At 37.0% G+C, this 17,347-nt stretch overlaps 1 protein-coding gene across 4 annotated transcripts; it reads right to left on the bottom strand.

Moving 5' to 3' along the window:
- Positions 1-1,036: 1,036 nt before the first annotated feature.
- LOC111321780 (FIGNL1-interacting regulator of recombination and mitosis) lies at positions 1,037-17,326 on the bottom strand. 4 transcript variants are annotated; one of them, XM_088758384.1, is made up of 33 exons: positions 17,182-17,326; positions 15,375-15,414; positions 15,054-15,142; positions 14,327-14,449; positions 13,852-13,998; positions 13,638-13,724; positions 13,190-13,265; positions 12,460-12,544; positions 12,079-12,121; positions 11,132-11,236; positions 10,933-11,022; positions 10,009-10,073; positions 9,741-9,819; positions 9,420-9,489; positions 9,186-9,260; positions 8,712-8,755; positions 8,235-8,286; positions 8,083-8,146; positions 7,638-7,719; positions 6,877-6,959; positions 6,342-6,393; positions 5,548-5,637; positions 5,268-5,366; positions 4,640-4,723; positions 4,151-4,291; positions 3,674-3,757; positions 3,467-3,580; positions 2,975-3,079; positions 2,730-2,807; positions 2,561-2,602; positions 2,296-2,454; positions 1,599-1,649; positions 1,037-1,476 (listed from the first exon to the last, which is right to left on the bottom strand). In XM_088758384.1, exons 1-33 carry the CDS (start codon positions 17,227-17,229, stop codon positions 1,315-1,317), a joined length of 2,808 nt encoding a protein of 935 aa, XP_088614510.1. In that variant the 5' UTR covers positions 17,230-17,326; the 3' UTR covers positions 1,037-1,314. The 4 variants fall into 4 exon arrangements, with proteins under 4 accessions (XP_088614510.1, XP_022780498.2, XP_022780492.2 ...); XM_022924757.2 differs by having other exon boundaries at positions 1,172-1,476; positions 2,302-2,454; XM_022924763.2 differs by lacking the exon at positions 15,054-15,142 and having other exon boundaries at positions 17,182-17,253.
- Between the last annotated feature and the right edge of the window lie 21 nt (positions 17,327-17,347).

A 17,347-nucleotide genomic window follows, 5' to 3' on the forward strand; every position in this document is an offset into this window, starting at 1 on the left:
GAAACTGCTGTAATAGATCCATGATGTACCTCAAAGTGATTAATGATATGGGAACAAATGGCATTGATGAGAGCCATTTCACTGCAGGGGGTTAGGAGACATGTCTACACGAAAATTTTAAGTTTTACTTCATAAGCTTCCTTAAGTTCCATTCATGACGCCCCTGATATGGGTCTAATATTAACCTCACTGACAAGGTGTCTCCTCTTTCCTTTCCCTGAAGCGATAGACAAAGCCACCGTGGTTTTTGTATCAAAGCTGTGAGACAGAGGAAGTAAACTTTTCATGTCTTCCTCGTTCCCAGGGCTATCACTTTTTCCCAAAAACGGCCAAATTTAACCCATAGATAGATGTGGAAAATCATTAAAATTAAGCTGGTTTTAAAGTAATATCTGGCTGTACTTCAAGGTCTTGCCAGTTTCCCCGTAGTCTGCCGTTATTCATTTATATGAGTAAGGAGAGGCAAAGTGAAAGAATCGTTTTATCTCAAAGAATCAACCCACACTGACACAGATCAATCCACAGTCAATTACTACTTTGCTGCAAATTCCAGTACAGAAGTCCAAGCCACTTTACACTCTGCCGATTCACGCCTGCGCCGACGCTAGTAGAACGGCTCGCATCAAAGATGATTTGATGTTGTCATCTGAGTTGATAGTGGAAATTATTCACCGTAAAGAGTTTTAAAAGCTAGCGTTTCGAGCGCTAGCCCTTCCTCATTCAGACTGACAAGAGTATAACACTCGAAACGTCACCTACGGAAACTCTTCACAGTGGCCAATCTACATTATCAACTGAGTGATAAATCAAAGTCATCTTGTAATACCCCCCTGCCGACGCTGCACTACAGATTCTTTAGAAACTTACCCTCTTTATTCTCGACTCGAATCTAATCCGGTTTCATCTGCTACTAAGAAATTTCGAGACAGGAAACCAGAGGGCAACCTTAAAGGGAAAGGTAATCACACTTTTGTTCATTTGTCCCATTGGGATAGTTGAGCAGTTGCTCTGACAACACTTATCACATCTGGGGAGGTGATTTCAAAGTTTTTCTTTATTGACAAGTTATAAAAACTCATTTCAAAATAACATCTTTCGAGTCTAGTCAATTCTATCATACAAGTCAAAACGTTAAAAGTACTTTAAATTTCTACAAATGTGGTGTCTGAAAGTGCAGAGCTGTGGAAATGCTGAGCTCAAGAAGAAGGCAACGTCTGTATTGAAGATGCAAACTCAGTTTTAAATACTTTGCATACATAACGCGCATTTTTGTCATTCACTGTCCACTCAGTTGCGATTTGCTGCAAAAGTGTATCATTTGGCGGCGCTCCCGTTGAGAAACCTTTGTAGCAATGTCTGAATTTCTTCAACTTGTTCCACCACTTTTGCTGAAGGCACAAACTGCTTTCTAAGATCAAAAATTGTCAAGACAGGTATCTTCAAATTTCGTATTGCTTCATCATAAAGTGCATTCCCCTGTGAAAAACAGCAACAAGGCAGATTAGTAAATCACACTTTAATCCAGCCGGATCAAAGTCTGTCAACAAAACTACTACGGAAGGAAAGAGACCTATTCGAGAAATTTATCGTCATCTTACCTGACTTTCACTGGGTGAATGATGCTGTGTTTTTAAACGTTTTGGTTCAGGCTGCAACAAAGAAAGTTCCATCAATCGCATTCGCACAAACTCAATCAATAGGTCACGATTCGGTGATGAAATTGTCTTGAAAGTTGAAATATGTTTCATTTTCCATCGGAAATCAACAGAAAGATCATCGCCAAAACAAATTTCTCGTAATAAACGATAACAAACGCAGATATTGGCACTTTTTTTATTTCAGGGCACCACTAAAGAGCAAAGGGTTGTTATCGATGAGATAAGTGGAAGTTAGCCTGCGAGCAAGCTATTTCCCGCCCCTACCCCGTCAGTAAACTTCCCTTAAAGGTGAGCTCTCGCCAGAGAATGTGTTGATTGAATGTGAAACAGAAAACGCCCAGGTGATAACACCGCCGATTAAAGATTATTAATCATTAGCTGCCGCCAGGCTAAGTAAGATAGCCTTGATTATAAGACAAGGCCAGCGTGATTTCAGAATCATTTGTGGCGAAACACAGATATAAACATTGGCCATTTGCGACTCCTTGTCGAGTACTGGCTTGCAGAGATCTGAGTTCGACGAGAAACGTTGCACATCATCAAGACAAAGTCTGGGTGATGCATAACGCAAATAAAAGCAAAATTATATTAAAAAAATAATCATTTTCGAATAAAATTCTATGGATTTGATAACTACCTCTACCTCTTTGTTATCATCTACACTTGCGTTACGTAATCGACCCCTTGTGTCCATAAATGGTATTTCTTTTTCTTTAATGTCATTGGATGGCGTGATCTGTGTTTTTCTCCACACCTCCGTTCCAAGATGTTGTCTTACAAACTCTACATCGGATTTCTATATAAACTGTCAAGGAAAACAACTTAAAGAGGCGCGTAAAAAAGGTTCCACTTTTTAACTACTTTTACAGAAGTTAAACCTCTGCAACTCAGGTAAAGGATACCGTCATGTCCCCAACTCCGAATTCATTGTGTTTATAAGGAAGCTGAAACAAGATAACGAATTAACATACGAGTTATCCATCAATCTTACTCCAAGATTTATGTCAACTTATCGCCGAAGTTGGAAGCGATTAAGGAATAAAATCACGATACGGCTACAAATAAACAAACCTGATTTAGAAAATCCGACAACCAAGGAAGTAAATTTTCAGGAACACAATCTCCCATCACGTAAGTGTAACGGGTGACCTGAAGACAAAACAACAAGCGTCAATCTAGGTTAAGTGAGGTGGAAAATTCTTAGTGGGTTACCATCACATCCAAATGGATTTCAGTGAACTTCTCAAAAGATCCTTCAAAGAAAAAACAACAGTGTCTACATTTTTAATTTTCAATGTTTGAATTCATCTTCGTACCTCTGCGAATCCCTTAACGCTATGAAATGCTTTTTGATGAACCAACCAGTGCGTGTCACAGACCAATGTGGAGAACATAGCGCTGATGTCGCTTAACGCTGTGGACTGGTAACAAATACTGGTAGGTCACAAATAGTGAGTGAAAAGTGCTCTACATGAAGTGCCACTTAGTCTATTGTCACAGAAACCGTGAGTTAACCAGACACATTATAGGAAACGAAGAGGAGTTGCATGTAAACTACATTGACCCAAAAAATGCTTAGGAATACAGTAAACAAATATGACAGAGCACTGAGATACAATTCATTGTTTTTTTCCCTGTTGTCAGATTGGTCAGTTTTAGGACCCTGGTAACAGCAGATGCTCTGTAAAGAGAACTCTACCAATACTCAAGAGGTTGATTACCTCGTCCAGCTGGGAAAAAAAAAAAAAAAAAAAAAAGAAGAGAGTGCGACAGAAACTCAAAGCCACTACATGTCAGCTGCTTCGTACCTCAAGGTGTTCTGGGACATCCTTACAGCCGCATCTCCCGAGAAACTCTGCGGCTGCATGGCGAACTCCTGAAGCAGGCTTCATATCGAGGAGACTTCGTACACCAATTAATATCTGCGAAAAAGTAAAAACAAAAAATAGCAGTTCCGTTGGTAGCTAATAATACAATCAATTGCTTTCAACGGGAAATCGCAAAGCGCACTGTACCTTTGCATAATCTTCAGGCTGGATGAAGGTAAGTAAGGTGGATGTCAAATCCAGTAACTCGCACCACACATTGATTCTAAATCGCTACAAAATAATCAAAATCATTAACAGGAAATTTTGGTAGTAAGCTTAGTTCCGTAAACAAATCTATGCAGAGTAATTTATTATTAAAGTTGGTATTGTGAGTTGAATAAAGGTAAGGGAGTATTCCAAAAGCTTTCTCTCACTTAAGAAAAAATGATAATTATTCTACTCGTGCTCATCTTCGATTTTGTCCACAGCGATTTTGTTTCTATTTTTCAGCTAGCAAGGAAGCGCGGACCGTGGACACAAGAGAGAGCGCGAAGCCTAAACGGGAACAATTAAGGACCCCACCAGTCTTCCCACTACGTTTGCGATCGTCAGGTCCTTCCAGGGCTATTAAAAGACTAATCAACGCAATAAACAGACTAATCTCCGTTCTAAAGTAAAACTTACTTCTACTTGCTCACATCCTTGACAACAAAGCGACCACAAATCCTTGATAAGACCGATGGTAGCAGAGTGATGAACAGGAGGTAGATAGCTTTCCGTGCTGGGCAGGCTGTAAACTCGCCGGAGACAACTTAAGCAGCGCGACTGTAGCAACAACAACAACAACAACAACAACAACAAACAAAGAAACAAACGTTTGAGTAATTTTGGAATGGTGGCAATAACGAATATTTTATAAATCTTTAAGTTCGAGGGCGGCTTGATCGATTTCGAAAATGCCTAGAAACCTGACAAAAAACATAAAGAAGACCATTAACTTAAAACAAACTGAACAACTCGTATTAGAAAGTGAAGAAACTGAATCCGAAAGGAATTTTTCTCACACGTTAGCTTACGCACATAGGACAAAAGGTACGACGGTTTGATATTACGTTGATATCGCTACGAAATAAAGTAGAGTGGCATTTTTTTTACGCGTCTCATGGTACATACCAATAGCTCGTTGTCTTCCGCTGATTGATTCGTTATTCGCGAGTGACAAACTTGTATGCACAAGGGAACAAGGGAACAGCAAACCTAAAATTCAAAGACAGTCCAGATGATCCACAAGATCTGTGTTCAGCATTAATGGAAAGAGTGGTTACGTCAAAGACTTCGTGAGATATCACGACGGAACTATGACCCGAAAACGGAGCTAATTTTGATTTTACAACAAGGAACGAACCGTGTTTGAACTGTAAAATATGATTATCCTTTTTGACAGAACGATGTTAGTTGATTTCACAAGGTACTGACTCTCCTTTTTTTTTTTCTCTTATCTGAATCTCCAGGTCCTAAAAATCTAGAAGAGGCACTGGATTTAAAGGCTAGCGCACTGCACTCCAGATGTTAGTACCAGTGCGCCTGTAAATATTCTGAAGAACCATGAAACAAAAGGCCTAATGCAATACTTCAGTACCCATCCAGTACAGGGAGAACCAGTAATTTCTAATCGATGCACAGTATTTATATTACAAACAAAATTCCGGCCATGAAAGCCCGAGACTAAACACAATCACCAACCACCTTAACCTTTTCTTTTACAGTGGACTCTACATGGAAATCATCGTTACAATGGTACCTTTTTCTTGACGTTCTCAGGCATATCTTGTAAGGGATACAAATACCACGCGGTTATGTTTTCTTCCTTCGACGGTGGAAAAGAAGTGACAAGATTCTCCTACAGAAAAACGTTTGCCGAAAAATAAAGTTAATAATCAGCCCATAGATACTTTCTGTTTCTCTCGCATAAAAGTAGATCTTAATAGAGCCCTAGTGTTTCAAACCTAGTCATGAGTCAAGTATTCCAAAATGTAAACACTTAGTAAAAAGTAAGCAGATTCTAATCAGACATCACGTACTTGATGTTCCACAGCCATTAGACGAGTGAGACGTCGAATGAGTAGCGACAAGTGGACATGACCAGCGCTTGAAGCAGGCAACTGTAATAACTGCAAAATGAAGTCAACAATCACAAAAAATAAATGTTAGACTGATCCACACTTTGCTTATTAAGTTTTGAACCTGTTTGCCACAAAAGTTTTAACAGTGTTCTTCTACGTTTTGGCCAAGACATTGCCACTGACTTCTCAGCTCTTGAGTAAAGGGGCGAAATGACTGCTATTTTGTCATTAAATGACACCGCATGTACAAATATTGTCGCAGCTATATCCACCAGGTGACTCTATCGTAGTTAACTTGCTAAACACATTTTACTTTAAAGTTAATTTTCTTTTTTGTCTTTGATTTTTTCCTTTGCAACAAAGACCTAAATACTGCAGTTTATTGAAAATGAAGGCTTCACTGACGGATACATTCTGTAAGATGGACACCTACTGCAATCAGAAACGAGGACATGGTCACTGCCATGCCAACACCCGATATCTCTAACCTCCGTTCTCCCAACTTCGTTCCCCATGGGGCGGAGGATGCAAGGCCCTGGGAACGAGGTTGCCGTTCTCCACGACGAATGCAATTTACAACCCTGAGAGGGGAGGGGGGGGACCTAATTCTGTTGCGAGACATAGTACCTTGAACAGGGTGGAAAAATTACTGGGTTTTCACTTTCTTTTAATAGGGTCGGTGTTTGAAGGCCTTTGTAGTACATCCCAACTCAATCTTCCCTTGATTACCTCAGAGTCTACAAGTCACCTACCAGTTGAGTAAGAACCATTACATGTCCTGCACACAGCTTGGCAGAGCCCCACCTACAAGTAGACACAGAAAAATCATGTTCAAAAGATCTCACATGATGCACCAAATAAAAAGTAATAGTAATAGTAAACAAAGTTAAATGTCTTTACGCGGGCATGGTTACCCATATTGCCCGAGCCAGAGGCTCATGTATGAACGCAAGACAACAACCCACCTATCCCACCCCACGGGAGGACATCCATCACAAAGCAATCTCGTGCGTGGAAAATTAACGTCTCCTACCCCTAACCCTGCAGGAGACGGGACCTCCATTTATTCGCCCCTATCCAAGGGGACTAGAATATCTAAACCATTTCTTGATGTTATAGAAAGGCAGCATATTCTTCTCAATTACTTTAAGACCTTGAGTGTTGGTCCGGCTGGGGCTCGAACCCTCGACCTCCCACACATCAGTCCAGCGCTCTATCCATTGAGCTAACCGAGAGGCAGTTAAAAAGTAGTTGAATAGCGTGTATTAACCATGATGTTACGTCTACCTTGCCATGAAGCACCACACATCGCTAGAGAGCAAGGCACACAGCAGGTCATCCTGGAGGACGTGTTCCAACAGGCATCGTTCCTAGAAAAAAAAAATTAATTAAAGAGGGGGTGTAATTATGATAACATCCGAGATATGTTAAGTCGATGAGACAATCGCTTGGAAATGCAAGACATCAGAAGCAAAAAAATAAAAGAGAATATTAGATGGAAAGAGTTCACAAGTAGCAGTAGCCATGGCATGAATGTTTACAGCCTGTCTACATCTTAGTTCTCCAGTTACAAATTATGTGGTAGAGGTGTCACTGGTATCTTTAACCTTGAACATGTAAAAAGTCTGTCTAGGGGCTGTGATTCAACAGACGTGATATATCACATACTAGTTAGCAACATTATTGCATAATTTCCTACATAACTTAAAACAACATGCACTCTCTGTCACCACGTTAACCTTTACGAACCCACAGTCTCTTAATTGCCACACAGAAATTTTTCAACACCACTGATCCTAACAGTAAACAAGGCTTGTGCAACATCTGAACACTAAACACAGTGTATGGCTTATAAATTATACACAATTTCCCTGTGGCTCAGAGGTAAGGTAATCAACTGGTCAATGCAAGGAATGGGATTCTAACTTTGATTCGGGAACTCAGAAATGGTTCTTTACCCTGTTCTTGAAAGAAATGACTTCACATCTCTCCTTATTCTAGCAACCCCTACCATTACAAGCACTTTGTTTCTTATCAGCAATACTTACCACAGCAGAAAAACATGCAGCAGGTGTGCAAGCTACAACAGAGCACATTCTAGTACAAACATGCTCATACAAAGTTATCTCTCTGAGAAAACAACAGAATCAAAAATGTATTTGATTATTCTGGGATGTCATTCTTCAAATGAATTGTCTTTTAAGTAAAAAATGCTTAATGATTAACAAGCTTTAACCCCATTTAGGCCAAAAAAAGAGTAACGTTTCTCTCTTTGATCTCTTAAAATTGTCAAATTCCTTTGTTAGGGAAACATTTATTGACTTCTCAATCAAAGTCTCAATTGAGAAGTACCAAAAATTGTCTTTCTTAAAACCATACAATTCTTACAATGGAATAGATAAAAGAACTAACTATTCAATGCTAACAACCAATTTTGTTAATTTTTTTCTCTTTTCAGCACATGACTACATTAAACTCAAAACAAAGCCAGACCTCAATGGTTTCCCCTTGCTCATTATACCATCCACATATATTGGCAAGCTAACCTCCACAACACCTGGGAAGGAAAGATATACATGTATTACATTTAAAGTCCTAAAACATGCAGGGATGTTCTAGCATGACATAATAAAAAAAATACTTACAGTGACTGAAATATTCAAACACAGCCTCCAAAAGTGAATTACGAGATTCTTCCTGTTGAAGACAAGAAAAAGCATCAACATGCTGAACAGCTTACAAGAAATAAATTATGCTACCAACAGTTGATCACAACTTAGCAGTTGAAGTGTTGGCCGATAGCAGCAACCAGCCATCTACCAACTTAAATAACATGGCAACAACAGTCTGCTAACTATTGCTCAATTTTTGCACTGACGAAGGGCTAAAGCTCGAAATGTCAGCTTTTAAATTCTTTACAATGGCCAATTTACATTATCAACACAGTTGATAAAACCAAATTACCTAATATTATATTGCTTAATTTGTTGACCAATAGTACTGGTTGATACTCAGCCAACTGATGCCTCAAGTAGACATTATCCCATTTAGTATAACTTCCTTTTTTTAATTTCAAAGTAGACAAATCATCAATCATAACACTATCACACACTGCACCTTACCTCTGGATAATCGATGGGTGATATCCAATATGCAAATACACCCTCTACAAGATACAAAGATGTCAGGATTGAAGTTTTTCTAGCTTAAACACTCATCATTTTGTACATGTTTATGTACTAACATCTGTCTACATCAACCAAACATTACAAACCTTACAATTTAGACAAATATAAAAAGGCTAATATCAAGACAAGAGTCACACCAAAACAGCTTGGCAAGTGAAAGATTAGGCCTTCCAAGACTTGGGCTACTGACTGAATTTATGCAACATAGCAATGAAATAGACTACCTTATTATAGGTAACCTAGGTTGTGATTCAATAGTCAAGACCAAGTTAGTAGTCAACTTTAAAATGTTTCATTCCAGCTCAGGCTGGTCTTGAAGCAGAAATAAGTTTAAAGCCATTGCAGTTAGCCACCACAATTTAGTGGTCATAACAGTTAGTATTGACAGAGTTTGTGTACTACAAGTACCTGGTGTATTTGGTAAAACACTCAGAATAGTAACCAACAAATAGCAGTGTGCGAAGCAACTCTTTTCATCCACCACTGAAAGAAAATCCACCAAAATGACAGCTTAATAAATTAGAAACTACCCTCACTCATGACTGCCTGTTGGAAATCTAAAATGAAAACTCATTTTGTTTAAGTTAATTGCAAAAGCAAGAAAAGGGAAAATGACACCAGCCTCTTAATTTTCAGACCTACCCAGTGATTTTCTGGTAATTAAATTGGCAAAATGTTTGTTTTTCACAATAACAGAAAGCAGTGGCTCCACCTTTGGAAAAAAAAGATATTTAAATTATAATTACCACATAATGTGCTCAAGACGACATGATCACCAAATATGAAAACACCAAGGAGCCAAGGAAATTATTAGTTAGAGAAACGTGACCACACATGTGTATGCATTATAAATAAATACATGTTATGTGACACAAAGTTGAAAAAAATCAGTAAAACCATTTGTTGAATATTTCTTGAATGATGAGGAAACAAATTTCAATTTATCTAGCACATTTAACTCACCGCTATTAATAAGGCTGATTTTATACCCTGAACTGCACAAGCATCAATTTTTGGAGCACTCAGACTTGGAGGTAAATTGCTAAGCCATGGAAATAGAGGATCAGTCATTATACACTTTGACTAACACTAGCTAGTTCATAGAGATAGACTTTTATGGGGTGCCAGTGAATATGTATTATGAAAATTAGGGGGACAGATGGTTTCCTTTATCAACTAAAAGGCATTTTAAGTTTTTCCGAGTAAAATCAAAACAGGGTTTTACACATACCTTTGAATCATTAACAGAAAATTAAAAATTTTTTCCAAACATGTGTCATAATAACCATCATATTCCTGTAAAGATGTTCATGGCAAAAGGAACAAGTAAATAAATAAATAAATAAATGTGCTTGAATTCAGTATTAAACTACAACAAACTACTCACACTGTATGTGTGTATATATTTAACAATTATTCCACGAGCGCGCATTGGATATGAGATGATAGATAGCCAACGAGGCGCGTAGCGCCGAGTTGGCTATAATCATCTCATATCCAACAAGCGCGAGTGAAATAATTGTTTTATTAAAAACGTTAAATTAATTAAATTTTATTCCACTTTTAGCTCCCTTTTAATTTTAATCTGACACGTACGCTTGCCATATTTGTAGATTATGGTATATTGGCTGATATACCATAATGGCTAAGCCAATAAAAAGTCTTGAATTGCATTATCCAATGATCTAGTTTTTAATAAATATATATATACAGATACATAAATAGAATAAATGCTTGAAAAGAAAATTTGCCCTGAGCGGGATTTGAACCAACGTCCCCCTGTTACTAGTCAGGTGTGAAGACCACTACACTATCAGGACAACCCATATATACACACACACACATATATATATATATAAAGTAAGTGTAAAATGATGAAACATGAAGCAAACTTCCTACTGTTCCAGCTTTAATGTGGCGACGTTTTGGCCTTCGGCCTTCTTCAGGTGGAACATATTTATGTAAATACGTTTTACACTTACTTAATAATTTCATTGAAGCACTGTATCCTCCGCGGATCCTTCTACTGGGAGCTCATTGTTTGGTTTACCTTTTTATTCTGTTTATATATATATATATATATATATATATATATATATATATATATATCGAAAGGATTTATTAACAGAATCTAGTGTTGACCTGATTTGCTCACCTTTGTAAGATGAACAAGGTGACCCACTAAAAATCGCATGACTTTGAGCATCTTAGTCAGAGCAACTTCATCACCATTAGAACCAGTAACCTGAGAAATCAGTCAACATCTATTACAACAAGTTCAGGAATCAGGTGGCAAATCTGAACAATCATGAATACATTTTGTCTTCACTAAATAAGACAATCCTTTGGCTAACCTTTTGATCATCAGAACAATCTTCTGCTTTAAATGGGGCAAGTTCTATACATCGCATTAGTTTGGTCTCAATTGAGTCACACAAATGACAAATCAACCTGTCCACCTGTAACAGAAGGCCATTGTAAGTAACAGAGTTTTCAATAAGACCAGGTACCTGCTGGGTCTTATTGAAATACAGGTGTATGACTGTGTACAAATCTAGATATGACACAGTGACTGTATCTGTACAAAGACTAATTAATTCTATATGTGTAATTATAACATAACCAAAGTAAAGCGCGCGCTCTGATTGGTCAATTTAGCGTTCCCCATTTGCCCATGGGTGTACGCTGCTGACGTGAGCAAATGCAAAGACTATTTTTCCGCGCGCGCTTGTTTTTTCTGGTCGCGTAAGATTTGTTAAATAAACGGGAACTCTTTAGCTACAATGTATCAATGTTATGTTATAAAACAAATGGTAAACACCACAGCGTACACTATTGAGTTATGGATGCACTTGGGAGGTTTGCTAAGCACTCAAGAAGCTAGAGTCGCTCTCGGCTGTCGCCTCGAGCGACTCTTACGCTTCTTTCGTGCTTAGCAACCTCCCGCGTGCATCCATAACTCAATAGTGTACGCTGTGGTGTTTACCATTTGTTAAATCCAATTTAACTACAAAGTACCTAACTGGCTATACCATTCGCTCCGATGAATGGCTAACGCTCGAAACACCATTTCAACTTTGTTGATATATCCAAATTATTTCGTTACCCCCACTGACACAGCCCCTAATAGTTTCTTTAGAAACTATCAGTCTTTATACCAGAGAGTGTCTCTCTTGCCTTACATATACAAGGGTACTCTTATTCACTATAGATTATTAAAAGTTAACTGTAAATGATTATACTCAGAATCTATGCTCATGATAAAGATTTTCACCAAAACTTCAGAAACTTATTTACTTACCTCTAAATAGCTCTTGATATGATCTCTATGCTTGGTTAATAGTCTGTTGAGCCCCAAAAATTTGATTTACTGTATGCTTTAATTGCACAACTTAAATTTGTATCCTAACTTGCAGTGAAACAGCAAGTGTATTACAATAATAGAAGATACTCACTATGATAACGGCTGGCATTAGTGCCAAGGGTACTTATCAGTATTGACGTCTAAATCCTAAGGGGAACTCACTGATATACATGCAGACTGATAATGATTATGAATCTAAACATGATCCCATCAAAGCAGGTCTATCACAAAGCTAAAAGCACATATTTCAGTATTTAAATGTTTATAACACTAAACCCTATTTACTACTGCTAATTTAGGTTATTAATGATCCCTTACTTTTTTAACACTTTCCAGGTGTTCACCAGTATACTTGTATCCAAATCACCAATGAGAATGCAAATTTCAAGAAGCTGATGACACACTGGGTCACAAAAGAAAAACCAGCAAGTGACATGAGCACAGTACATGCATCACCCAGTGAAAATAAATTATAACATTACTATATTGTAAGAAATAGACAACGTTTTTGAGAGACATGTTTCGGCATGCTTATGCCATCTTCAATCAATGAGTAACTGAACGTAAGTAATTATATAGCATACAAGTAGATGAATAAAATATTTACAGTATGATGTAATACAAAGGCGGGTACTAATTACAACATGACACCAAACATCAAAGGTGTGAACTAAAATGCTAAAAAAGTGTTATAATGTTGTAATTGTTTGTTAAGCTCAGGTTTGGTCTTATTTATATAAAAAGCTTCTTTTGAGTTTTAAATCAATTGAGCTGTTAGCAGAATCCAGAATACTAAAGCAAGAAAGGGAGTATTTGTTCTTACAAGGAGATGTGTTGAAATGCTTAACACAGTTTTTACATATTAGATTACAAGACAGAAAACCAACAGTAGCAGTGCATAACTCTGAGGTTCTCAACTGCTAGAAATTGCATGATTCAATTCTCTGGCTAACAAGTTTTTTCTATAATTCTCCCTCTGGCTGAAGTCTTTTAGACAGCTCTCATAAAAGTAATTTAACATATAATCATTGCGTAATCCACATCCTACCTTCTGTAATATCTTTGACATCCTCATCAGATGCATCATCATTAAATTGGACTTTGTCAAGTAACTCCATTAATCCCTTTTTAAACAAGACAGTTTGGTAATATTTTTCCGACTGTTGATACTCATTTGATTCCAACAGTTTCAGTATGGATCGAGCATTTCTCCAGCACATAGTATTAGTGCAATGATGTTTGTATTTTAGTTTTTAAGTTGGAATTCACATAGATACAGATAGTAACCATAACAGCACCATAGACCCCAATGTGTTTTAATTTGATCAATATCCTATACGTAGGGAAATTTCTTGTTTTTATTTACAGTCTTTCCTTCATTAAATACACATTTTTAAACCCCTTCTCCCTTTTCATTTTAAGGGGTGGCCAAGGGTATCAGCATCTAGAAACAAAAAAAATAATTCCTTAGGATATACAGTAGTAGACCAATGCACCTTCTGTAGCTGGTAAGATCTTTTAAACAACATGGCCAGATCCTGAGATACAACATGGAAGAAATCACCATAAACCTTTTCACTATCCTGCAATGGCAAATCACAAATTTGTAAAGTGAATACCATTTGATCAAACTTTCTTTTATAAATTCTAAACAATTGCAACTAGTTACATACAAGTTTTTTTTGCAAGAAGGTGTTAATAAGAATATACCTTGCAGTGTTTAAATGTAGCATTCACAGTCAGCAGCACAGCTGATGGCAGAGAGTGGACATGTTCAATAAAGAGTTCCTCTGTAAGGGAATGTTGAGTCACATTGCCTATACAAGTTTCCAGACATTCCATGAATTCGATGACCAACTGCAAATAAACAGAGCAAAATTTTACAAGAACAAGGTATGATATTGCACAAAGTAGGCAGTTGACACTGCATAAGGCTGCTAGATGTTAACTCATGTTCCTATTACACACCAATTGTAATTTCCTGGTTCATTTGGCAGATGGAAAAATCCCACAATCTGTGCTCACACCCTCCAATTCACAAAACAAGCTTTTCAACCTTCTCCTAGTTGATCAATCAGATTTCTTTTTCCCCAGCAAGTTTGAAAAAGAAGGATTTCAGGATATCAAACACCTGGCTGCATTATTGTCATGACAGTATGATTGTGATCAAAGCATAAACACAAACCTGTAGAAGTGACTGGACCATCTGTAATCTGTCACAGCTTCTTTCTTCATCAACAGTCTGTGCTTGCAGTGACTTTATGATCTTCTCTACTTCCAAAATGGCCTCTGAAACAGCATCATATACCTAACAGACAGTTGAAACAGTGAACAAATAGAACTCTAGTTTAAAACAAAAGCTCAAAAAAACTTAACCTAGTTTGAAAAATATCTTTTTTGTATTGGAAGAATACTGTTACATAGGCAGTAGATGATCCAGAAATGAGAAAAATACAAAAAAGCTGGTAAAACAATTTTGATCTGTAGCTAGTTTATGACTTAACCTTTTTACACCCTAACATAAATATTTATTTTTCCTGCTCTGTTCTTTTTACATTCCAAGGGTATTGACAGGGAAAATTTGTGACTATCAAGAGCTTCTTAATAAACAAATTTGAGATGATTTCCTTTATTCTTATTAGTGACCTTTAAACTGAATCCGAGGCTAATGCTGAAAGGAGACATGAGAACTAGTTCTGCTTGAGGATTGAAGGGTTAAATATATTAGATATTTCATAAAACCCATGGAAAGGGGAACCAAGTGTAACTATTTCTTGTGATTCAATTATCTATTTTTGTGTACTATGAAAATTACATTTATTCTATTTAATGACTACAGGCTGAATTACCAGTAGCTTTCTAGAATGGGATTTTGTGTTCTCTTCGGTGGAAAACATAGCTTGAAAAAGTACCTTTGGCAAGATTCTTGAGAAAAATTTGGCTTCTAATTCAACTAGGGACAAACCAGGAAGAATTTGACTTGTGAGGTTTTTCAAATAACCTAACAAAACAAAATACTTTTAGCTTGAATCCATAGATACATGTATGATAGAAAAAAAGATTACAATAATAATAGTAATGATAATCACAACCACCACACTATCATCATTAAAGTTATTGTGATTTAAAGTCAGCATCTGTAGCTTTAGATGTGGCAGCTAGTAGTTTAGCTTGAGAGAACATGTTAATAATACAATTAGACAATACAAAAATTATCCTTTATAGAACAATACCTAGCTTTTCTCTTCTATCTGGAGTCTCACTAAATGATTTCTGATACAATTGAATGAATGTTAAGGTATAAATTTACTACTATTACTACTGTAAGATAAGCCACACTAGTGGTTGGAATGCTACATTATCTAAGCATGTTATTAGTCTCAAGCTGATTTTTTAGGGTAGGTCTCATTCACAACTTATACTTGTCAGATTGTCACTTTAATTAGAACTAGAACCAGCCTGACTGGAGTGCTAATTGGAAACTGTATGTGTCATGCTTGTAATTGGATAGCTCACAGAGTTAATGGCTTTTCTTATGAAAAATGTAATCCATGGCTAGTTTGTCTCTTACATAGTTTTGATTAACTGAAAGCAGCTGAACTCTGTGTTGTCCAATTCTGTAATAAATTAATAAATTGGACTCCCTGTTATAATCATTAAATTTTGTTTATCACTTGTATGATAACAGATCTAATCATAGCCATGACAAATTCTTCAAATGTGATTGGTGCATTAGCTGCTTTGTTTTCCCTCATTATTCTATAGAGTTGTAATCTAGTGACAGTTGGCTGTAATTGGACACCTGTAATCACACAACTTAAAACAGTCAATCAAACTAAGTCTACTCAGCTAAATCCACCAATCACAGAATTGATTACAATAACCAAAGCAACAAAAACTTACCTAACAAAACTAGGGAACTTCCCAAATAGAAATAATTTACTCTGTAGCCTCTCTCTACTGGAGATATTTTCTCAACTTAATGTATATGCTTTTTTTTCTTCAGAAATTGCAATGGTTATAACTAATTGGTAACAGGACTTTATGTCATCCAATTTGGTTTGTAGTCGCACATTTTGCTGAGTTACTGTTGTCTTTTTTTTATTTAAAAATGTATAACCTTTGTCCAGTTTTTTTCTCGAATTTTGATAATTGGTAACAGCACTTTGTGCTGTTACCAATCATACTTTATATTTATGTACATTTAATCATACTTGTGATAACCAAATCAGACTCCTGCTTCCTAGACATCTGGGCTGGGTTGTTCAAAGGTGGGTTAAAATAATCCAGGGTTACCGTGAAATTTAATTGAAGATCTGAAAGCTTTAAAATTAATTTCACTTTAATTCCATTTGTTCACAATTTGTTGATTGAATGCTCTAAGAAGAATTGGGAAAATTATTTTAAAACGGCTTTTGAACAGAGAAATATAAAACCCTGGATTAAAATTTAACCCTGGGTTAGCGCTAATCGGTCTTCGAACAACTGGGCCCTGCGGATTGTGTCAGTCACTCTTCTGACTACAGACCAAATCACACTCCACTCAGTCGCAATGCCACGCTTCCTTAACCGATCAGAATGCGAGATTTTATTCAAAGCTGCTGGAAACCCCTTGGTATCATACGCACTACATCTATATCAAAAATATTAGGTCAAATTTTTTTGATGACTGGAATAATGGGAAAAATTACGAAACTCTAAATAAACCTTGATTAGATTTATAATGAATAAAACTGACTAAGCGCTGATCGATAGTCTTACAATTCATACTAAAGTGGTTCAACAGTGGAAAAGTGGTAGGTACAGATGGCTTTTAACAGTCCACGCACTTATTGCTCTGAGCTAAGTTAGCCATTTATAGGAATAAAAGTTTTCCTTTTTTTAGTAACAGAGCAAACTAGTCCGGTAGCTATTTCTTGCAAGGTTATTTTCAATCTCGTTCGCTTTCAGGCTCCAAAGCGAGTTGTCTAGAGAACACTTTCGAGTTGTCTGACAACTCTAATACTGCACCATACTCGCTCGCTGAGTAACAAAGGATACGATAAGAGAGGAAAGTTGACTTGTGTCTGACTGACTCTGCGAACCCATGCCGAAAATTCGGCATTTCACACGTAAATTCTTCTTTAGAAATTCATTTTGCCTCCATTAACGTTGATCTTGAAAGAGCGTTATATTGATGACTGGTGACTAGTATCGCGAAACGCCT

The sequence above is a fragment of the Stylophora pistillata genome, chromosome 4 (assembly GCF_964205215.1).
Source record: "Stylophora pistillata chromosome 4, jaStyPist1.2, whole genome shotgun sequence".
Taxonomy (NCBI): Eukaryota; Metazoa; Cnidaria; class Anthozoa; order Scleractinia; family Pocilloporidae; genus Stylophora; species Stylophora pistillata.